Genomic DNA, 23,038 nt, shown 5'->3' with positions numbered 1-23,038 from the left:
TCTGATCTCTCTATTTAAAACTGCAAAAATAACCCAAAACAACAACAAAACTTCCGCTGCAAATACCACCTCTCCTCCCCGCCTTCTATTTCTCCATCTCACTTACCATTAGCTACTGATTTTACTTATTTTCCTACATTATCCTACTGATTTTACTTATTTTCTTGTTGTCTGCTCACCCCACCAGCAAGGATTTGCCCCTGGTATATAGTAGGTGCTCAGTAAGCAGTAGTTTGGGTAAACTCCGGGAGTTGGTGATGGATGGAGGCCTGGCGTGCTGCGATTCATGGGGTCGCAAAGAGTCGGACACGACTGAGCAACCGAACTGAACTGAACTGAAGCAGTAGGCGAATGACTGTTGGTTGAAGAACGTATAGGGAAGGCCCTAGGGTATATCAGGGATGTTGAGGCTGTGTCAGTTGGATCTTAGAGATGCTGGGCAGAGGCAACAGGACAGCTCGCTTGGGATGCCACGGGCTGCCCATGAAAGCATTTGGAGCCTGGATTTTAGGGTGGTGGCTGGACGCTCTCTGGGCACAGCCTGCAGGAAGTGAGCCCTGTAAAGGCGGATGAGCCTGTGTACTGGGGCTTCTCATGGAGCCAAGACCCTCAGGGCAAACAGGAAGCCTGTGACACTAGGCTTCCCTGCTTTCTTTGGCTTTTTAAACCACTCTGATGGCCCTGTGCGTGCCGGCTCAGTTGCTCAGTCATGGCCTCCTCTTTGTGGCCCCATGGACTGCAGCCTGCCAGTCACCCTGTCCATGTAATTTTTTAGGCAAGAATACTGGAGGGGGGTGCCATTGCTTCCTCCAGGGGATCCTCCCGACTCAGGGATCAAGCCCGCACCTCCTGCATATTTACCACTGGGCCACCTACGAAACCCTCTGATTGCCCCTAAGTGGAACAAACTGCCTCAGAGAAATGTCCGTCCCAGCACCATCCTTGCCATCCAGAAGGCTGGCCCTGCCCCTCTTTAGCAGTTGGGCAAGTCACTACACCCCTCTGAGTCTCTATTTCCTTCTCTGTGAAATGGGCGCAGCAGCTTCCCCCTTGTAGACCAGCCTCCTAGGGCTTTGTGTAAAATATAGTGAAAATGTGTTTAGTGACCAAGCGTCATTAGACCAAAGGGCCTAGAAGGCTGATTGTACCTGTGGCCCTCAGCACATAGTAGACGCTTGGAACCAGGAGGTCAAAGAGTTGTCAAACTCAACTGACAACAACCTGTTGGAAGCGGACAGTCTGAGTCTTGCATGTAGTAGAGCTTTTAGGCAAATCCCCCCATGGACTTTCTACAATTCTACAAGTTAATAGATTCCAGGAAGACCTAACTTGTATTGCTTGGCCTCATTTTATCATCCACTTGAAACTTACTGATCCATCTTTAACTCATTTGCAAGATTTTTTCCTTTGATAGAGACACCTAGCTGAGTGACATGATGTGGTTGTTTACAGTGTAAGTAGCAGAGAAAAATGGGCTAAACTGGAGTTCTGAGCTCAGGCTCTATGTTCCAAATAACAGAAAATCCAAGGAAAGCAATACGGGGAGTTAATTAGCTCATGTAACTTGGATGTTCAGAGGTAGGCTTCAGGCATGGCTGTACCCAGGGACTCAAGCAATGTCATCAAGGATTCAGATTCTCTGCATCTCTCGGTTCCACCTTCTGAGAGCTTGCTTTATCTTCAGGCCCCACACAGTGCACGTCCCCATCGCCCCACACCCTCACATCACACCATCCAGGTGGGGACAGTCTTCCAACTTGAGCCATCAGGACCCACCTGCAGCTGCTGGAAGTAGGATCGACTCAAACCACTTGGCTGAAAAAGGGAGAGTCGCTTCCCAAGGGAACTCTGCGATATTGTTAGGAAGGGAGAATGGATTCTGTCTGGGTGGCCAAAAATCACAGCAAATGTCCACTGCGGTCCTCAGAAGAGGAAAGAACAGAAAGCCGTAGAAACATCTGCATCGCACTTGACAGTTTGCAAAGTTCCTTCCCTCTCAAGAAGCCGTTACTGGAAGTGGAGTGGCATTTATTATCCCAACTTGTAACTCTGAGCTGTCACCAGGCACCTCAGCCCCTTTGTGTAAACTTATAAACCCAAAGGGGCTGACCCGGGACGGAGGGGGCCAGTGTGCCTGAAGCCCCTCCCTTATGGAGGGAGTGCCTGTTCCAGATAGGAGAGGTCCCGAGGAGGCTGCAGTCACGTGGAGGCCCAGGAGGGGCCAGTCTGGGGGCAGAGGCGACAGCCTGGCGTGAGGAGCGGTCACGGGGCTGGATGCGCGCTCAATGGGAACCCTGCTTTGCTCACTGCCAGGACTCTGCTGCATGCGCGCGCAGGCACACACACACGCGCGCGCGCACGCACGTCATGTGGCTCACTGACGCAGGGCTCCCTGTCCTGGGGGTGGCTGAGGCATCGGGGTCTGCAGTCGGTGATGGTAACTCTGATGGAAGTTGTCCTGCATGTGACTGGGCTGGGGGAGCCAGTGCGCGGGATACGGAGCCAGACATGCCTGGCCTGCATCCCAGCTCTCCCAGGGGGTTGTGGTGTGACCCTGCACCTCCCGCCCTCTCTCCAAACCTCAGTTTTCTCTTCTGACCCGAGCTGGTAAGCTGGTAATCCCCACCTGGCCGGGTTCTTGGAAGGCTGAACAAAAAGCTCCCAGGGCGTAATAGGTGCTTCATTCATTGAGCTTCTCCCCTTCCCTCTTCATAGTGGTCCTCCTGTTGACAGCTGTGTGACCCTGGCTGAGTTACTTAACTTCTCTGTGCAGTGGGAGCAACGATCGCCCCTGCTGTATGGTGTTGTGAGGATTAGACTAGGGAAGGCCTGGAAAGCACTGAGTGTCTGGCACCCTTGTTATCACTGCTCCTACTAGCTAACATTTACTTTGAGTGTTTAATATGGGCCAAGCCCTGGGTCTTTGTCTTACTGTTTGTTGTGAAATTAGTTCTGATGATAGCCCAGTGATACAGGTAGGGACTGTGATGATTGCCATTGGACCCGTGAGAAAACTGAGGCTCAGAAAGGGCAAGTGACATGCCCAAGGTCACAAAGCCAGCAAGCAGTGGGGGCTCTGCTCAGCCGTGCACCCCTTGGTTGGGACCCTCACCTCTGTAGGCCCATATTTTCTGCCCGAGGTGCGGGGTGCATTCCTGCCCTCCCAGAGTCACCATGGATATCAAATGTGGGAGTGCCAGGAGCCTCCATCTGCTGGAAGCGTCCCTGGGAATGTGAGGAGCCTGGGGCAGTGAGACCCATCTCTTGGGAACATCCGTGCCCTTCCTGTTCCTACGGGAGCTGGGCATTTGAGAAACCAAACACACGTCACCTGGGGATACTGCTTGTATTGGCTGCCACCCAGAAGGCTACAAGTTCATGGCCCATTTCTCTGAAGTCCAGAGCCGCCTCAGCCCCCCACTTTCAAGGCCTGTGTGGGGCCGTCTGTGGAATGGAGGTTTCTTCTCCTCGGGGAAGGCTGCCAGGGCACGTGGGGCGGCGGAGGCAGGCAGGGAGAGCAGCCACGGTGGTCCAGGGTCCTGCAGGAGGGCAGCCGAAGTGGGGGATGGTGGGGGAGAAGGGGTGTGTCCAGGGGCGGAACCAGGCCTGCAACCGAGGTCCTCCCCTCCCCCCACCCCGCACACCGTGGGTGGTCCTCTCTGCGGAACAGGCCTCCTGTGATCAAAGACTTAGACTCAGTCCTTGACCACTCTCCTGCGACCTGGGGCAAGTCATCTCACCTGTCTTTGATGAAGTCGGGGTAAGGAGCCCTCCTGCAGGGGCTGAGGTGCACATTCAGGAAGAGCGTACCGTGAATATGAGTGAAATGGTAGCTGTGTGTATTCCATTCATCCACACACATATCACATTACAGTCGGACAAGATGTGGCTTGTTTCTAACCTTACTGATTGCTTCAGGAGTTTACACTTGGCCCTGGGAGACAGGAACATCTGCAAACGATGCTGAATTCTTGACTTGGTTTCTTTCTGGCTGTGTGATCTTGGATGAGGTGCTTAACCTCTCTGTGCTTGGGTTTTGTTACCTGGAAGTTGGGTGTATGGCATCAGCGACTCAATGCACATGAGTTTGAGTAGGCTCTGGGAGTTGGTGATGGACAGGGAGGCCTGGTATGCTGCAGTCCACACGGTTGCAAAGAGTTGGACACGACTGAGCGACTGAACTGTACTGAAGTTGGGTGTAATCATAGTGCCTACCTAGTAAGCTGTTGTGGAGACTGAATGAGTGAATATAGGTGAAGTGTTTAGAACAATGTCTGGCACACAGTAAGAGCTTTGAAAAGATATGCTATTTTTATCACAAACGTAATGACCAAGTATGTAAAATAAGGACTTTTCTAGAATAGGCTCAATTTGAAATGTTCTTTTCAGTTGACAGGAATCACTAATGTTTGGAATTCCAAGACACTGGCATCCATGCTGTGCCTCGCAGACTCCCCTGTGCTTCCCATAATAGCCCCGGAAATCTTAGCCGGTTGGTGGGGAGACCTGTCCTTTTGTTGACTGCTGTGTGACCCTGGGGAGGTTGCACACCCTCTCTGTGCCTTTTGTTTCTTGTCCGCTTTGGGAGCAAGCATGGGACAGCTCATCTCCTTATACCAGAGAGGCTCCTGCTGCAAGAGTGCTGAGTGAGGTGCCCGAGGGCGAGAGACAGCGAACACCTCCCCCACTCCCTCGCCACTCAGCCCCCAGGCTTGGCCCTGAGCAAGGTGGCCTGGGAACACGTCCTTCTTGTGGGAGGGTGGGAGCCTCCCGGCCCTCCTCTGCCCAGGTGCTCCAGCCTCCCCAGGCACAGCGTCTCTGGGCCCTGCCCCCCCCCCACCTTGGGCCCTGCCCCCCCCCACCTTGGGCCCTGCCCTCCCCCTCCCCCACCTCCCTGCTGCCAGCTCTCCTCCTCCAGTTGAACCTTGACTGGCTTCAGTCCTTTGCCCACGGAGCCGGTTGTGGCACCCAGACTGGGCCAGGAGCCCCAGAGAGCCATAGGAAAACCGACAGCTCTAGAACTCAGACCCTTGAGGCTTTCGGTTCCAGCTGTGCTGTGCAGCCTTGGGCGAGGGGCAGACCATCTGAGCGTCAGAGTCCTCATCTGTGAAATGGGTCAACAAGAGGCACGTAAGTCAGGTGAGGCCTGCCGAGTGCCTGCTCTTGACCCTGCTGACCTCGGGGAGCAAAGCCCTCTGTGGTCTGTCCTGGCTGACTTTGTCCTCTGTCACCAACGGTCCCCCGCCTTTCCAACCCCCCCGCCCCCCGCCGGCCGACCTCTAAATGCTACATTGCTACCTTCTTGCCTTTGCGTTTTCGGGTTCTGCTGTACGGAGCTCTCGCTCTCTCTGTTCATTTTAACCCTACCGTCCTCCCAGCCTGGCTCTCCTCCTCCCTGCTCCATGGAAGCTTCCCCACTGACCTAAGGTGGTCTCTTTCTTCTTCAAGAGTAAAAGAAAACGTCAGGCCGCCCGCTGGGCGGTTTGTCTGTAAGAGAGAGACCGACAGGCGGATCTGGTCCTCAGGATGCACGGCACCCCTTGACTCTAGGAACTGGAACCTCCATCTAACTCCTCCCCCTGCTGGAGGCGCACAGGAGCCAGGCAGGCTTTTCGGATTCTAGAGGCTTAGAGCGAGAAAGACCTCCTGGACCTCCTAGGCGGGCAGCTCTGTGGTGCGCCCGGGGGGAAGTGACCGCTGGCTGAAGGGGCAGCGAAGGCTCTGTCTGTTCTCAGCGCCAGCCTCTTGCCTGCCCACTCGCCTCCGAGTCCGTCCCCGCGCTGCCCACTGGCCGCGGCTGCCAGGTGACACCCACTGACTGCTCGCCATGCCCCGGCCTCTGTTTTAAGCCTTCCTGTGTATTAACTCATACAACCTTTACAACGGCCCTATGGCTTCTGTTGTCTGCCACTTTGCCGATGAAACGCCTGAGGCTCCAGGGGTGGGCTCACTGGCCCTGAGCGCCCTCCCCGCCCCCGGCTGGAGAGGGGCGGAGGGGGGATCTGAACCTGGAGCCCTGGCTCCAGGGCTCGCTTCCTCCTGCCGAGCCGCCTCCTCCGTCACTCAGCATTGACCTGCCACCCTCCCACCCACCTACCCACATTCCTGCCTGGCCGGCCAGCTGGGCGCTGGGCTCTGCCAGCCACGGGGCGGCTGTCATCCACAGAGCAAGATCCCTGCTTGCTAGGAGCTCACCCCATGGTGAGGAGCAACCACCCGTGGGTCTCTGAGACTGATAACGTGCTCCAGGTCTTGAGCGCCCGGCTTCCTGGGAAGGAACTGTAACTCCCGCCAGCTCCCGGGCAGGGGTGCTGGGCAGCCCAGCAGAGCTGAGGTTGAAGGGGGAAGGGTAATGGAAGGACTTCATCGGGTGGACAGCAGGGAACATTCCCGACCCGTTCCAGACCAGGGAACGCAGTGTGCAGAGGGGCTGAGGCTGGAGGTGCCTGGACGTAGGGGTGGGGGGGTGGAGGTAGAGGTGGAGAGAAAGCTGGCATCTTATTACAGCTCTGAAGGTGCCATGGCTTGGCAGCAGGCAGGGCTGACACCAAGCCTCCGCAGGCACTCCTGTGTCTGTTTTCTGCCAAGATGGGGTGCTGTCAGCGGTGGCTAGAGGTCTCACTCTAACCCAGCACCTGGCCTGCTGCCCTCCCAAGGAAGTCTGTCCTTGGGTCTGACCTGCAACCCACTCTGACCACCACACATTCCTTCCAGAGCCCTTCACCCAGAGGCTGCTTTATGGCAACTGTAAATAACTTCCATCCTGAATGAATAAACTCTCAGCCAGCAAGGCTTGCCAGGGACGCTGGGCTTGGCTGCGAGAGCGATTCCGTGTCCCCTCTCTCTGACCCTGCAGCTGAAATGTTCCTGGGCTCATCTTCGGTGGCTCCCTTTCCCCAGCCAGCTGCTGCAGCCCCTTCTGGTGGTGACGGACCCCCTCCAGCTCCCATCCCATTCCCCACGCCCCCCCGGAAGCCCTGGGAACATTTAGCTCTTCTCTTCAGTCACGGTTCCTTGAAAAAGCCAAGAAGGCCCAGCTGACAGCCCAGAGGCACTGGCTCCAGGCTGGTTCTGATTGTTCTCGGCGCATGTCCGTGGGGAGTAGGAGCTGGGAGACCCAGGGTAAGTCTTTTCTCTTCTTTAGGCCTTAGTCTTCCCATCTGGGCAATGGGATCATCTCTAAGGCAATGTTTCTCAAACTAATCTGCTCGTGGGATGACTTGCCAGGCCCTGCATTAGGAGATTCTGAGTAGGTTTGAGGTAAGGGTGGGGGCTAAGAATTAATTAGGCGGGAGAGGTTGTCATGTCTCTTTAATTTCTTTTAAAATTTGAATGCAGCCACCCCATGACCCTTTTCTTTCCCAGTGTTTCCTTAACTCGAATATCGTCAGACCTTTCACACCTAACAATTCGGGCAAGGTGGGGGTTATTAGCCCCTGGATGAATTTTTACGTGTTTATACGCTTTACCTCCCAGATCGTTATAAAGAATACTTCCATCACCCCATAAAGTTCCCTCATACACTTGCCAGGCTGTACACCTCCCTGGGTACCATTTGGGAACAGGACTTTTCCTGCAATCACCCAAAGTGATTTTTGTGATCTGGGACATTTGGGAAGATCTGGTCAAAGAACCCTTCCCAGCCCAGACATTGTTGAACTGTGACCTCTAGACTGGGGGCTCCCTGAGGACAAATCACTGCCCCCGCCAAGCACTGCTAGGGAGCACAAGGTGACCCTCCTGTGGTCTCATAGCGATTATTAGGCTGGTGAGCAGGGGAGCTATAAAGGTGATCTCGGGCTTGGTGGCTGAGTGGAGGTAGGGAGGGTTCCTGGGTGAGCTGTGGTGGGAAGAGTCTGGACCAGGGGGACAATTGTATCTAGCTCTCAGTTGGTTAATAAGGATTAAAATAAGATCAGGTATGGGCTTCCCAGGTGGTGCAGGGGTAAAGAATCCGCCTGCCAGTGCAGGAGACGCAAGAGATGCGGGTTCACTCCCTGGGTTGGGAAGCTAACCTGGACTAGGAAACAGCTACCTACTCCAGTATTCTTGGCTTCCCTGGTGGCTCAGACGGTGAAGAATCTGCCTGCCATGTGAGAGACCCGGGTTCAATTCCTGGGCTGGAAAGATCCCTTGGAAAAGGGGATGGCAACCCACTCGTGTTCTTGCCTGGAGAATCCCATGGACAGGGGAGCCTGGCAGGCTGTAGTCCATGGGTCACAAAGAGTCGGACACAACTGAGTGCACCCACGCAAGATGATGTACATCACATTTCAGTGCCTGGCCTGCCTCTGGGGTCTCCTAAATGGGAGAGAGATGTTAGGAGGAGAAGGCAGTGGGCTCTCTGATATGGGAACTGACCAGCATCACACAGCTGGGAAGTGATGGAGCTGGGACTTGAACCAGACTTGCTGGCCGTGTGACAGCTCAGAACGGCTTTCCTGATAAGCCTCATTTCCCCCATCTATCCTGCCTATATTATTAGGATGTGGTGAGGATCTGATGCAAAGTGAGAAAGAAAAAGGCTTAAGGGAGTAATGCGATGAGTTTCCTGTTTTCATAGTGAGCTCAGTGGGCTTTCTGGCGCCAGGAACAGGGACTCTCCCTTGGCACCGAGAGGGTAAAAGCATCTCCCCCCACCAACACTGGGTGCTCTGTACCATGGGATCTGAGGTGTCCCAGGAGGCTGGACATATAATCGGAAAAGGCCTGGTCTCTTAGGCACCCAGGCCCCGTGGCTGTCCAGTGGCTTCACCTCTCTGAACCTCAGCTTCTGAATCTATAAGCTGGGAACTATCACCACCATCCTGACTTCAGATGTTGTCAGAAACCAAAGAAACATGAGGGGCTTCCCTTGTAGCTCAGTCGGTAAAGAATCTGCTTACAATGCAGGAGACCTGGGTTCGATTCCTGGGTTGAGAAGATCCCTTGGAGAAGGAAATGGCAACCCACTCGAGTGTTCTTGCCTGGAGAATCCCACGGACTATAGCCTGCCAGCCTCCTCTGTCCATGGGATCGCGAGAGTCGGACACGGCTTAGCGACTAAACCACCACCACCAAAGGAAAATGAAAAGGGGCTGGGGACACTTCGGAAGCAGGAAAGGCCCTTGTGGGCAGGTGGCGGTTCAGCTCCCTCCAGCCTGTGCGTGCTGCCTCTCTGGTGCTAGCTGGGTTTGCACACCTGGAGCTGGGTTTGCACACCTGGAGCTGGGTTTGCACGCCTGGCTGAGGCTTGACTGAAGCCTCCTTGCTGCCCTGCAGAGCTGGTACAATCCTAGACCTGAAGCAGTGCTGGGGTTGGGGTTACAGCTGTGATGGCCGGCAGACCCGGGTTCAAATTCCAACTCCATCACTGCACCTCTGAGCATCTGATTTTCCTTCATCTGGACGTGGGGCCTGGCGCACCGTTGTGGCTCAGTAAGAACAGTTGCTCTTATTCTGGACAAGGGTTGACCTCTCTGGCTGATTCAGGGCAGACACAGGTTCCTGGGCGTGGAAATGGGTTGGAGCAGCTCCTGGTGCTGGGAAAAAACGATTGTGCAATTTGTCCCTCCCCCATGGCCTTTTTCCTTTGGCCTCAATGGGTTTGCTTTCCAGGTCTATGAGTCTGTTTCTGTTTTGTGGGTGGGTTCGTTTGTATGGTTTTGGATTCCATGTGTAGGCAGTGTTGTATGGTGTTTGTCTTTATCTGACTTGCTTCACTTGGTATGATGGTCTCTGGGTCCATCTGTGTTGCTGTGAATGGCATGATTTCATTTTTTTGTGGCTGAGTAATATTCCTCTGTGTGTGTGGATGTGTGTGTGTACCACATTTTCTTTATCCATCCATCTGTTGATGGATATTTGGGTTGGTTCTGTGTCTTGGCTATACATTTTTTTTTTTAAGTTTTTAGGAATTCTCTTTTGGCAAAGCAGCATCATCCAATACGTTAGTGTTTTAAAAAAAGAAAAAAGGTCATGACCCCAGGTAGGAGTTCCTTTCCTTCTGTGCTTTTATCCCACAAGGTGCCCAGCACAATGACTGGCACATGGTAGGTGCTTTTTCCTGTCCTGGCTGGTCAAGAATCTCCAGGAAAAGAGAAACCGTGTCTGTCCTGTTCCCTACTGAGTCCTTGGCACCTTGAACAGAGCTAGGTACACAGCAAGTGCTCAGTAAATGTTTGGGCATGAAGGAGGAAGGACCAAGCCGCACGTAGGGAGGGACTAGTGTGGGGAGGAGAGCCTCGGGGATTGTCCCTCCTCCCGTTTCACCCCTCCTGGGCTAATCCCCAAAGATTAACCCCAAGGAACAAAGGCAGGTCAGGGCCACTGACTGACCCGGGGCTTTGGAGCAGGCATCCAGGGCTCGTGTGACTGCCCCGTGGGGCCCTCTTCGCTCAAGATGGCCCTCCTGTCCCCCACCCTGGACCTGGTCCTCACAGCAGTCCTCAGCCTCCTCCTCCTGGTGCTGACCTTGGCCTTGGTCTGCTTCTTTACCTGCCGTCTGGCCCGGCCCCTCAGGTAGGGCTTGCCCCAGGCTGACTCCCGCCCTGCCAGAGATCCTGCCCGAGATTCATTTGGCTTCTCTTTGCTCTTGTGGGAGGGGGAAGGGTGGCACTGGTCTCTCTCCCTCTCCCTGGTGGGGAAACCGAGGCCCCAAGAGGTTGAGTCAGCTTGAGATTGAATCGCGCTTGGCCACGGACCGGCCGAGAGCCTTTGCTCAGTTTCCTAAACTGTAAAACGGGATCTAACGGCACTTGTTGTGACAGTTAGGTGGGATCACAGATATAAACTGTTGTTATCACAGGGCTGGATCCGAGTGCCCAAGAAGTGGTAGTGATTTGTATCAGTCCTGTTATTCTGTCATTTGTCCTGGACCTTCTGAGGCCCAATCCAGGGCTGGCTTTCTGCCCAGCTTCAAGGGGCTCCAGGGCCTTCTGTCCCAGAATGCTGAGTCAGTCCTCAGGGCCAAAGCCCAGCCTCCGCTTCCTCCCCTAACCTATCAAGTAGCTGCTCCTCCTACAGGACCGAGCCCAGCCAGGGCTTCTGCAAGCTTGCTGTGAATAATCAGGGCACGTAGCTGGGAGCCTGGCAGAGACGGTCTGGCTGGGAGGTGGGTGGGTTGGGGCTGGCACACACCCGGAGGCTCCATTCTGAACTGGTAGAGCGCTGGCAGAGGGTGGTGGGCAGCCGGGGTCCCTGCAGCCCCAGACAGAGCCCCACAGAGCCCATCGGCCAGGGCCACCCACCCGGAAGCGGACTTGGAGCCTCTGAGTCCGGGTGGGGGCCCAGAGGAGGAGCCAACGAGGGAGACTGGCCCCGGAGTTTCCTAGGAGACCCTGGTTTCCTAGATTCTTGCCTCCTCTCCTTCCCAGGCAGAGGCAATGGGAAAAAGGCACCTGTTTGTCTTTAGAATAGGCCTTTCTTAAAGCCGCAGCCCTGGGGCTAAAATTCAGAGCATTCCATCCTGAATCGTGGGACTTTTCATTGTTAGCATTTACAGAGCCAACTCTGTGCACGGGTTTGGGAGTCAGAGATGGGGAAGAGATGGTCTTCACTCTCACAGAGCGTCAGGCTAGCAGAGGAGAGAGAAAAGTAAGAATAGCCAGGCAGGCCCGGGTGAGCCTTGGAGAGCTCCTGGGGCCACTTTGACTTTCATTTTTCCTTATTGATGTGTCTGTGGTGCAGACAGTTGAGTGAGTCCTGTTCCTCAATGTATGGGCTGCTATCATGAGCTCAGTTTTCACTTTATCTGTTCATTTTCTCCTTCATCCCTGCTCCCCAGTACCAGTCCCAACTGTTCTCCTAATGTCTTCATGCCAATATGCTTTAAACTTTAGAGTTGGACATGACTTAATGACTGAACAGCAACAACCATCATTAGAGTCACGATATATACTCCCGTGTCGGCTTCCTTCCCTCAACCTCACCTTTACAGGAGGCATCCCTGTCGATGTATATTCTTCTCAATTACTCGTTCTCATTGTTGTGTAGATTTCCTTCTCGTGAACCCGTACAATGCATTTGTCCATCTCGCTGAAGATGGACAGAGTTTTGAGGCCATTATGAACAGGGCTGATGTGAATATTCTTACATACGTCTTTTGGTGAACACATGTGCATTTCTGTTGAAGCCAAATGGGTCAGAGGGACTATATATGGTGTCCCCTTGATAGATACCATTGGTTTACCACAGTGGTTGTACCAATCTACACCTACCAGCTGTGAACCAGATACTATGGTAATCCCAATTCCTTGCCAACACTTGAACTTTTCCACACACAAAAAAGGAGGATTTGGGGGTGATTCCTCCCTACCTCCAGCTCTTAGACCACTGACTTTCAACTAATGTAAATGTATGCTGTACCAAGCACTGGAGTACATAAAATAAGGCAAGGTCCCTGCTCTTAGAATCACTCCGTGTGGTGGGTGAAATGGACCAGGAAGGAATCACTTTCAAAACAGAAAGTACAAGTAACACAGCATTGTAAAGCAACTATACTCCTATAAAAATTAAAATCAAAATAGAAAAAAGCAGAGAAGTACATGCAATGATTGTCTTGATATTGTATATTAATACATTTTTTTTTTCTGATGTTAGAATAGACTCTAGTAATGTTTGGAAACTGAAGTAGACTTAAAGCATTAAAAGTCATCCGAAATCCCACTACTCAGAGCTAAGTGCTGTTAGATGGAGGACATTTCCTTTCAGTTCCTGAGCTTCCCTTCCTGCACTGCCGCCCCTGCTCCGCCCCAGCACAGGGCTATCCAGCTGGATGACATGTTTGCTACACGCTGGGTGTTCTGTGGGATGGAGTGCTGGTGAGCCCTGTCTATGGGTACCAGAATGCCCCGGGCACCTTTTATTGATTTATTTAATTTGGCCGTACTGAGGGGCATGTGGGATTGAGATCAAACCCATGCCCCCTGTAGTGGAAGCGCATAGTCCTGACCACTGGACTGCCAGGGAATTACCCCCATGCGCCTTTGTAAGGTTGAATCAAGAATCAAGATCCCTTTTCCAGGAGTAGGGTGGTTTCTTATCTCACAGGCCACTGTTGTGGTAGAATGTTGTGCCATTTCCCATAACAAATGAAATAATCATTTTTATCTTGGTTTTGGTGAAAATAGTAACATTATTTTCCAGTGAAACTCTTGCCGTTTTAAATTTCTCATCTTCCAATAACACTTATACGCAACAGGGTTAGTACATTTCTCAACAGAGTTAGCACACTGCTCAGAGATAGTCATCCACAGTCCTACTACCCATAGAAAACCGCAGTGAGCATTCTGGTGTATTTCCTTTCAGTCCTTTTTAAAAAATAACATTTAAAAAAAATTATAAAGGTAACATCTCAACACAGAAGGAAAATTTGGAAAAACGACAATGGAAAAATAACCAGTCATCTCAAATGTCACTACCCAGAAATGGTCACACTTGTAAGACAATCTTGTCCTGTATGTCACTTGTATAGTTTTTATATCTCTTGCCATAAGTGACCAGCTGTAGAAGAGATCATAGCAAATATCGTTGCCCTGTAAGAGCAAATGTGGGTATTCCTGTGAGAAGAGGTGGACTCCTCATTTTTGTCTCTGATGTACCTGGGACATGGGTAATTCAAGGCCGAAGACGGATGTTCCAGAACAGAGCTTCTCACGGTAGGATCCGTGAACCAGCAGCACCTGGGAGCTTGTTAGAAATGCAATCGGGGTCTCTGGGCCAGGGCTGGGGGTACTGGAATCTGTTTCAACAAGCCCTCTAGAAGATTCTGATGCATCTTGCAGTTTGAGAAGCACTGCACAGAAAAGCCAAACTCTGATGGGCTCTGGGCTTCAGAGGGGTTGAAAGTGGGCCTTTACTTGAGGAATGAGAAGGAACCAGTTGGCCGCATGGAACTCATTTATGCCTCTACAGCTCTTGGTGTGATTAAGCTTCCTGAGGGGGGGACCACTTAGATTTTGCATCCTAATGCCTAGCCTCCTGTAATAAGTGGACAATGAATGAATCAACAAATAAGTGAATGAACAAATGACCTCTGGAGCTGTGACTTTCATGTCTTTCTTTCTTTTTTTTAAATTTCTAGGATCGGAACATCAATTAACTGCTGACCATTGGCAGCCCACCTTCCCACCCACATCCATCACTCCTCTGGGCTCCAGAGAGAAAGCAAGTCTTGGAGTTCACCATGATTTCAGCGTTCTTAGTGCTGGCTGTTGGTACCTGTCTTACCAGCTCCTTAGTACCAGGTAGGACTGGGGGCAAGGGTCGATGGAGGGGGAGACCCGGTATAGGTGGAATAGGATGAAGGCAGTGTCTATGGTCAGGGTCATAGAATTATCCACAGTATTTAAGAGCTGGAAACAAATGCTCAAAGCAGGAAATCCCAACTACTACATGTGCTAGTGTTGAAAAAGTCAGTCTTTTTCCTTTTATATTACTCTTTAATTGGGGTTTCTAGTCTCTCTTATCTCTATAAATCTGAAATAGAACTTACTCTATAAACTCTTCTATAAACCCCTGATAGAACATTTCTTTATATTTTGTAATTCTTGCTTTAAAATTCACCTTCAAGGAGTTTTATTTATTTTTTTCTTTTTGTAGTTTATGTTTCCTGTTGGAAACTCACATGAAAGTGTTCTTACAGTGTTTGATTCTTCAATCAATTCTGTAAGAGTGTTTGTGTTAATTTCTCAGTTTTGGGCTCTTACACTTTAAATGCAAGCTCAGATTTGGAGTTTTTATACTTTTATTTATTTTTTACTGTGCTGGGTCTTTGTTGCTTTGCACGGGAATTCTCTCTTTGTAGAGTGTGGGCTCTGTAGTTGTGACGAATGGGCTTAGTTGCCTCACAGCATGTGGAGTCTTCCCAGACCAGGGATTGAACCCATGTGCCCTGCACTGACAGACAGATTCTTATCCCCTGCGGCACCAGGGAAGTCCTTCAGATTCAGAGTTGAGTTCACATTTCATGACTGGCTTTCTCTCCCTAACCCTTCCATAGCTCCCAAGCAAAACATGGACCTGAAAACAGTCTCAACTGTTTTGTATCTGATCAGGTACCCCAAAGGGTCCCTCAACATCAGCTCCTGTTTACCTTTGTGGTTTTGAATTCCGTCTTAATTTCTGCCTCCTGAGAATTTCCCTCTCCCCACCCTTTTCTTCCTTTTTCAAGCTATATACTGTCTCAATGGTTTTTTCGTCAGCATTTCAGTCTGTTGTAGAGGGGAGTCTTCCTTGGCTCAGTCCATCATGTGACTGGGAGCCCCCCAACTTGCCATCCCCGAGCCTTAATTTCTCCATCTGCTCAGTGGAGGTACTGATCTCTCCTCCCTTGGGCTGCTGTGGGAATTATAAGGGACAGTCATAGTGTCAGGCAGGGAGCAGGTGCTCATGGGCAGAATATATTTCAATGGATGAGGAAGTTGGGATGCAGAGAAGGGCCTGGCCCTCCCAGGTCACACGGCGCATCTGCAGCAGGCCTGGGGACTGAACCTGGGCCGCCAGGCTCCCACCACTGCTCCTGCCGTGATCGCATGATGCCTTTCAGTGTGACTCCGGGGGGCCCAAGGCCACTCTGGGACTGAGCTCTTGCTTTCTCAGCACTCACAGCCCTCTTGGGTGAAAGACGAGCAGATGGATGAAATGTGAGAAGATGAAAAAGCGACAAAATGAAAAATCTTCAAATATTCAGCTCTTTAATTTTTCGTGTCTGTTTCATTTTAGCCATCCTGATGGGTGTGTAGTAGTGTTACATTGTGGCCTTTTCCTTTTTTAAGAAAATTAGGGGACTTCCCTGGTGGGCCACTGGTTAAAACTTCACCTTGCAATGCAAGGGGTGTGAGTTTGATCCCTGGTCAGGGAGCTAAGACCCCAAAGATCTTAGCTTAGCTAATCTTGGCCAGCTAAGATGGCCAAAAACTCCAAGGCTTTAAAACAAGTGATAAATTGTAATAAATTCAATAAGGACTTTAAAAATGGTCCACATCAAAAAAAATCTTTAGAAAAGTAATTAGGTGTAACTTACAACAAAGTGCACAAATCTTAAATATTCAGCTTGATGAGTTTTGACATATTTTGGTACCCATGTAACCATCACCCAGATCAAGGAAGGACATTTCCAGTCACGGGATGCCAAGGGCTTTCCTGTGCTGCCCCTCGACCCGCCCCACCCCGCCCCACCGCAAGCAGGGAAGAGGAAGTGACTAGGCTTCCTCTTGCTACCTGAGACAAGTTTTGCCTGTTTTGGGGCTTCGTATAAATGGAGTCATACAGTATGTACTGGTAAGTACTCTTCATGTAGCATTCATTACAGCACGAGGATTTCCGAGTGTCCTTTAATGGTCTCCAAAAACAATAGCCTCCTGATGCTCAGTTGTCCAAAGCCACCATTGCTTAAACCAGTCCTCAGACCATGAAGTCAGTTTGACATCCACCAAACCCTTCTTGGACCCTGGCAAAGCACTGGTAAGAAAGACCAGGGCTGTGCCTTTGCCAGACTCCCAGTCCCTGGTGGAGCAGGCAGAGCAGGGAGCTGGCAAACAGGTACAGGGCTCACCTGGAGAAGAAGCAACGGGAGCAGGGAGGCTGATGGCAGCCTGGCTCCAGGGCACGTGCCAGGTGCCCGGGGCAGGGCAGGAGAGGCAGAAGTTCATCACCACCCATATGGCGCCCAAACGGCCAAAGAAGCTCCTTGACCAAAGCCTTGGCACTGTGGTAATACGTGGGAGGAAGGCAGGAAGGAGATTGAAACCCGCGCACAGCTAGTAGATCCCTGATCAAAACCACTAGCCCGCGGAGTTGGGCGTTAGTAGATGCAGACTCTTGTGTGTAAAATGGATAAACAACAAGGTCCTACTGTACAGCACAGGGAACTATATTCAATATCCTGGAATAAACCGTAATGGAAAAGAATATGGAAAAAAAAGATATGTGAATAACTGAGGTCCATCTAGTCAAAGCTGTGGTTTTTCCAGTAGTCATGTGTGGATGTGAGAGTTGGACTGTAAAGAAAGCTAAGCGCCGAAGAATTGATGCTTTTGAACTCTGGTGTTGGAGAAGACTCTTGAGAGTCCCTTGGACTGCAAGGAGATCCAACCAGTCCATCCTAAAGGAAAACAGTCCTGGGTGTTCATTGGAAGGACTGATGCTGAAGCTGAAACTCCAATACTTTGGCCACCTCATGGGAAGAGTGGACTCATTTCAAAAGACCCTGACGCTGGGAAAGATTGAAGGCAGGAGGAGAAGGGGACGACTGAGGATGAGATGGTTGGATGGCATCACCGACTCGATGGACATGGGTTTAAGTAAACTCCGGGAGTTGTCGATGGACAGGGAGGCCGGTGTGCTGCCGTCCGCGGGGTTGTAAAGAGCTGGACACGTCTGAGCGACTGGACTGAACGGAGTCACTGTGCTGTAGAGCAGAAATGAGCACAGCGTGGTAAATCAGCTATACTTCAGTTAAAAAACAACAACAACTTCTATTTGAAAACCCCAGTTTAAAGAAAACAAAACCACTGGCCAAGGGCACTTGCCCAGACTTTACGTCTTTCAATCCTAGAACTGCCTGTGAGTAGCTCCGTCCTCTCGTTTTCCTGGAACAGAAAATCGATTGGCGGGAACTTGCATAAAGGTGCCCAGCCGGATGGAAGGACCACGGTTCTCTGGGCTCCAGCAGGAGCCTCCAGCCGGGAGGTCTGAACTTGGGGAGCTTTGGAAGAGAAGGGTGTTCCTGGGGGCTGCTGGCGTGAAGGCGGTGGGCTAAGGGATCGGGGTGAGGATGGGACCGCTGGGGGTGGGGAGGAGTGGGGCACGGATGGCTCCCCGGCTGGAGGTGAGGACGGCTGTCTTTCATGTCCTTGCCCGCATTGCCCGCCCCACGCAAGAGCACCACCACGTAATGCGGCTTTCCGGTTCCTCTGCCGCTCAAATCTCAGGATGCTCAGTTCCCTCATTCCGTAACGTGGAGGAAGTAATGGTAGCCACTCCGTCAGGCTGCTGGGGAGGGGGAGGCACTTGGCACGAGCCTGGGCACCCTGCGTAAGAAAGGAGTGCTGTGGGGATGTCCCTGGTGGCCCATGGTTGAGAACCCTGCCAGTGCTCGGGGGTCGTGGGTTCAGTCCTGTGCAGGAGGATTCCACACGCAGGTTTCTCCCAAAGAGAAGCGCTCTGCAACTAGAGAGAGCCCACGTGTAGCAACAAAGACCCAGCACAGCCATAAAAAAGGCAAGCTGTGCTCTTCACCCGCACTGCCAGCCTGGGCCTGAGGGGGCCACGGGATGAGGCCTGTGTCTTCAGCTGGTGAATGTGTAACATGACCTTGGACGGGACCCTCCCACCTCTCCTGGCCTCTGCCTTCTTCCCGGGCAGTGGAGGCCATTGAGAGAGAGAGAAGCCCCGAGGAGCACCCTTCTCGAGGCTTCTGCTCCGTGATGGGCAGGTTTGATGGGGCCGGAGCACAGAGGAGAAACCAACAGGTGGTGGGAGGGCCCTGAACCCCGTGGACAGGGATCTGGGGCCTTTGCTTGGAAGAAAAGGGGACTCCGGGTCTGGCGTGGCGCTGCTGGGAGTGGGGTGTGGATCCTCTCCTGTAAGTCCGTGTGTTGCCTTGTCTAATCCTGTCCTCATGAGCCCCTGAGACGAAGGTGCAAACACTCGCATCTGACCGGGAGGAGACTGAGGAGCCGGGAGCTCGGCTTCTCTGCACAGCAACAGTTCTGCGAGAACTGTCAAGCACTAGAGTGTTCTTTCCACTGGAAAATTGATGACTCAAGCCATGGACACGGTGGGGGCGGGGGGTGGGAGAGACAGAGAGAGAAGCAGGCATTCCTGGTTTTCCCAGGAATTAGGGACACAGGGCATCTTCTTGGCCAATTTATGCTAACAAGAGTGAGGCTGTACCTGGCTTCTTTAAGTTTGATACAGTAAACAAAAAGGCAAGCCTTGCTTTCCAGCCCTGCTAAATAGCTGTTGCTGAGTCAGGTTCCTGCTGAGCCTACTTTAATGAATAAGCCAAGCAGAGTTTATAATTGATGGCTGGGATACATCTAGGGGTTCCTGCCGTTGGAAGTAGCTTGTTCTCTTGAATAGGTTAAACATTACCCTCCTGATTGTGCTCACACTGTTCATTTGCTGCCTGAGTACAATGTCTCTCCACTGGGTGGAAGGAAAGAGTGTGGGCTTTGGAGTGAAGCCCAGTTCTGCCATTGTCTGCCAGAGCTGTGTGGCCTTGCGCGAGGCGCTTGCCGTCTCTGAGCCTTGGTTTCTCTGCTCTCGGGGGTGGGGAGAAGACCCAGAGTCCTCAGGCTTGTTTGGCCAGGCAGAGGCTGGCAGACCTCAGGATGGCTGTCTGGGACGGGGCAACGACGGCTCGCTCTGCTGACTGCAGGCAACCCCCCCATCGCGATGAGAAGTCGGGGTCTGTAATGGCTGGGGGAGCTGCCCCGCTCTGCTGAATAACTCTGCCTCTCCGTCTCTGCAGAGAAAGAGAAAGATCCCAAGTACTGGCGAGACCAAGCTCAGCAGACCCTGAAAAATGCCCTGAGGCTTCAGACTCTCAATATCAACGTGGCTAAGAATGTCATCATATTCCTGGGAGATGGTGAGGCCTGGGGTGGGGGGCCCAGGGGGGCCAGGCAGAGGTGAAGGGGTCTGTGTTCTGGGGGCATATTGCAGAGGGTGGGGGGCGCCAGGCTGTGGGCCCTCAGGGTCTAGGGAGGGAAGGAGGAAGGCAGCCATCAGGTCAGGCTCTGGTGCCCCCTGCCCAAACCTGCTTTGCCCCAGGCTGGGGAGCTGTGGGGACCCAAGAGGCCTGATTGAAGAGGCTGGGAGCCCGAAAACCTGAGCTCCCCCTGCCTCCCCTGACCTCCACCACAGGCATGGGCGTCTCCACGGTGACAGCCGCCCGCATCCTCAAGGGTCAGCTCCACCACAACCCCGGGGAGGAGACCAAGCTGGAGATGGACAAGTTTCCCTACGTGGCCCTCTCCAAGGTGAGCTCCAGCCCCAAGCCTCCCGCCTCCCAGGAGGAAGTGAAGTGCAGTCGCTCAGTCGTATCCAACTCCTTGCCACCCGGTGGACTGTAGCCCACCAGGCTCCTCCGTCCATGGGATTCTCCAGGCAAGAGTACTGGAGCGGGTTGCCATTTCCTTCTCCAGGGGGATCTTCCCAACCCAGGGATCGAACCGAGGTCTCCCACATTGTAGGCAGACGCTTTACCCTCTGAGCCACCATGGAGGAAAGGGCAGGAGCATGGCTTCCGCTGGACCCCTCAAGCCCGCTGACAAGGTGGTCAGCCCTCCTGGGGATTCCATGGTCCCACTGTGAGGAAAGGACAGCAGTAGCTGCTTCCTAAGACTTTGAGGATTTCAGCTCACTGGTTTTAAAATCTGTTGACGCACAACAAGCATAGAGAGAAGGGCACACGTGTGCGGGATGAATTTTTCACCAACTTTCCACGTGTCCGTGTGACTACCACTGGGTTTGAGCAGCTGAACATGATGGCAGCTGGGGCTACCACCCCGCAGTTCCCTCCAGTCCTTGCTTCCTGACTTTTGACGCCATAGATTAGCTGTTCCTGCTTTTGTACTTGATGGGAATGGAATCACACAGCGTGTCCTCTTTGCATGGGGCCCTGTGACGTTCATTTCTCCCAAGGCGGCTCAGATGGAAGCTGGTAGCTCTGTCACGGGGGTTGTCATTGATAGTGGTGGTGGTCCTCTAGGCGTTGTGGGCAGATAGTTTCAGGGTCCCCACCAGGGGTCTGAATAAAAGGAAATGAAAGGAAAGTGGAATCGCTAAGTCATGTCCGACTCTGTGCGACCCCATAGACGGCAGCCCACCAGGCTCCGCCGTCCCTGGGATTCTCCAGGCAAAAACGCTAGAGTGGGTTGCCATTTCCTTCTCCAGTGCATGAAAGGGAAAAGTGAAAGTGAAGTCGCTCAGTCGTGCCCAACTCTTAGCGACCCCATGGACTGTAGCCTACCAGGCTCCTCCGTCCATGGGATTTTCCCAGGCAAGAATATTGGAGTGGCTTGCCATTTCCTTCTCCGGGAGATCTTCCCAACCCTGGGATTGAACCTGAGTCTCCTGCATTGTAGGCAGACGCTTTACCATCTGAGCCACCAGGGAAGTCTGAATAAGGGGGTCCCCATTTCCTCATCCTAGATCCTGCCTCCCCCTCCCTTTCCCTCCCCTTCCCCAGCCTCCCTCCCTCCTTCAAGAACCCTCTCCCTTCTCCACACTCACCTGCCTCCTCCACCCCTTGCTGGCTCCCGGAACCCCAGACCCAGGGAGAGCTGACTCAGGCCTCACCCTCTGCCCAACGAGTCTCCATGTGCTAGAACACTTTGTTCCTGCCCCTTCCTGTTACCCTGGCTACCAGGGCATGGGGGTAGGCCGGAGTCAGGCAGCTAGGGGATCCGGTGACTCTGGGAGTTGGGGGACCTCGGTGAGCAGCAGGGCTCAGCCAAGACCGCAGGAGACCTCTGTCCGCCTCGTGTCCAGGCCCCGTGCTGTGAGTGGGGGTGGGGGGCAGCAGGGTGGGCCAAGGCCGGGCCGTCTCCTGACCCTCCTTTTCCACCTGCAGACATACAACACCAACGCCCAGGTCCCCGATAGCGCAGGCACCGCTACCGCCTACCTGTGCGGGGTGAAGGCCAATGAGGGCACCGTGGGGGTGAGCGCAGCGACCCAGCGCTCCCAGTGCAACACCACTCAGGGCAACGAGGTCACCTCCATCCTGCGCTGGGCCAAGGACGCAGGTGAGTGGGGCGAGCCGTGCGGAATGGGGCCCGGCTCTGTGACCTGTCTGGGCCTCAGTCTTTCCTGTTGCACAATGGGGAGAGAACAGAAAAAGAGGCTCTCCAGGGCCCTTCCAGCTCCGTTGTTCTGGGACTCGGCGAACTATTCAGGGACTCTCTTCCATGACAGCGAAGTCTCGTGGTTTAGGGGGTTACTCAGTGTGGGTTTGCTCCCAGCTCATTTCCCTGAGTCTGTTTGTTTGACTATAAAATGTGCTTGAAAACATAGCCCCTCATAGGTTTAGCGTGAGGAAGGTGAGGGATCTAGCCCAGCACTGGTCTCGTGGGAGTCCAGTAGCTGTCTACCCCAGTTCCTTTCCTGCTTGGAACTGGGAGGCACTGGCATGTTCTCCTGACACCTCTGGAATCATGTGTGAGTCCGGCTGATGTAGGTGACAGAGCCACACTCCAGCTGAGAACTCTTCGGAGGGACCCGTGAGTTCTTGCAGGGCAGCCGTGGGGCTTCCTGCAGGGGTGGGCTCGGTGGGGTCCTCGGTGGAGAGGAGGGCTCCCGCCTACGTGCTCACGTTTCAAGGGGCCTCGGGAGTGGGGAGGGTCACAGAGGCAGAAGGTCTGAGCTGTCTGGCTATTTGGAAGCCACCCACCCTGCCTTCCCAGGTGGCTCAGTGCAGGACATTCAGGAGACTTGGGTTCGATCCCTGTGTAGGGAAGATCCCCTGGAGGAGGGCATGGCAACCCACTCCAGTAGTCTTCCCTGGGAAGTCCCATGGACAGAGGGGCCTGGTGGGCTACAGTCCATGGGGTCAAAAAGAGTCAACTGACTGAGCACACGCATAAGCCGGCCTTTAGTACTGATGGGGAGCCAACCCCTCCTCCACCACTCCTCAGGGAAATCCGTGGGCATCGTGACCACCACGCGCGTGAACCACGCTACCCCCAGCGCCTCCTATGCCCACTCCGCTGACCGGGACTGGTACTCGGACAACGAGATGCCCCCAGAGGCCCTGAGCCAGGGCTGCAAGGACATCGCCTACCAGCTCATGCACAACATCAAGGACATTGAGGCAAGTGTGGCATGGGGTACAGCCAGAGTGGGGCGGGCGAGGCGGGGCCCCTGGTGGGCCTGAGGCCTCGGGCCCAGACTGGCCTGGGAAAAGCAGCTTGGCCGGGCTCCGAGCTCACCTGGGAGGGCTCCCGGCCCATTAGGGGATTTGCGGTTGGGGCAGGGAGGCACTGTGGGATTTCACCGCGGTGGGACTGAGGCCACCACCGCGCCCCGAGAGTCAGGCGCCCGGGGATTA

At 53.3% G+C, this 23,038-nt stretch overlaps 1 protein-coding gene across 9 annotated transcripts in view; it reads left to right on the top strand.

Moving 5' to 3' along the window:
- Positions 1-23,038, top strand: part of ALPL (alkaline phosphatase, biomineralization associated) — a 66,165-nt gene that overhangs the window by 30,915 nt on the left and 12,212 nt on the right. For 3 of the 9 annotated variants that reach the window (XM_081574680.1, XM_081574683.1, XM_081574687.1), the window contains 5 exons: positions 14,063-14,225; positions 19,457-19,576; positions 19,852-19,967; positions 21,563-21,737; positions 22,626-22,801. In XM_081574680.1, coding sequence (XP_081430806.1) covers positions 14,165-14,225; positions 19,457-19,576; positions 19,852-19,967; positions 21,563-21,737; positions 22,626-22,801 — 648 coding nt within the window. In that variant the 5' untranslated portion in view covers positions 14,063-14,164. Of the gene's footprint in view, positions 1-2,376; positions 2,608-3,638; positions 3,761-4,927; positions 5,140-6,900; positions 7,123-10,310; positions 10,501-13,453; positions 13,638-14,062; positions 14,226-19,456; positions 19,577-19,851; positions 19,968-21,562; positions 21,738-22,625; positions 22,802-23,038 lie in introns of those variants that run through there. The other 6 variants (XM_081574684.1, XM_081574686.1, XM_081574681.1 and 3 more) reach the window with 6 other exon arrangements.

This window comes from Giraffa tippelskirchi, chromosome 3 (genome assembly GCF_054371585.1).
Source record: "Giraffa tippelskirchi isolate mGirTip1 chromosome 3, T2T-mGirTip1v1.2.pri, whole genome shotgun sequence".
Taxonomy (NCBI): Eukaryota; Metazoa; Chordata; class Mammalia; order Artiodactyla; family Giraffidae; genus Giraffa; species Giraffa tippelskirchi.
Note: the sequence above shows the minus strand (reverse complement) of the source record. Positions and strands in the feature narration are given on the sequence as shown.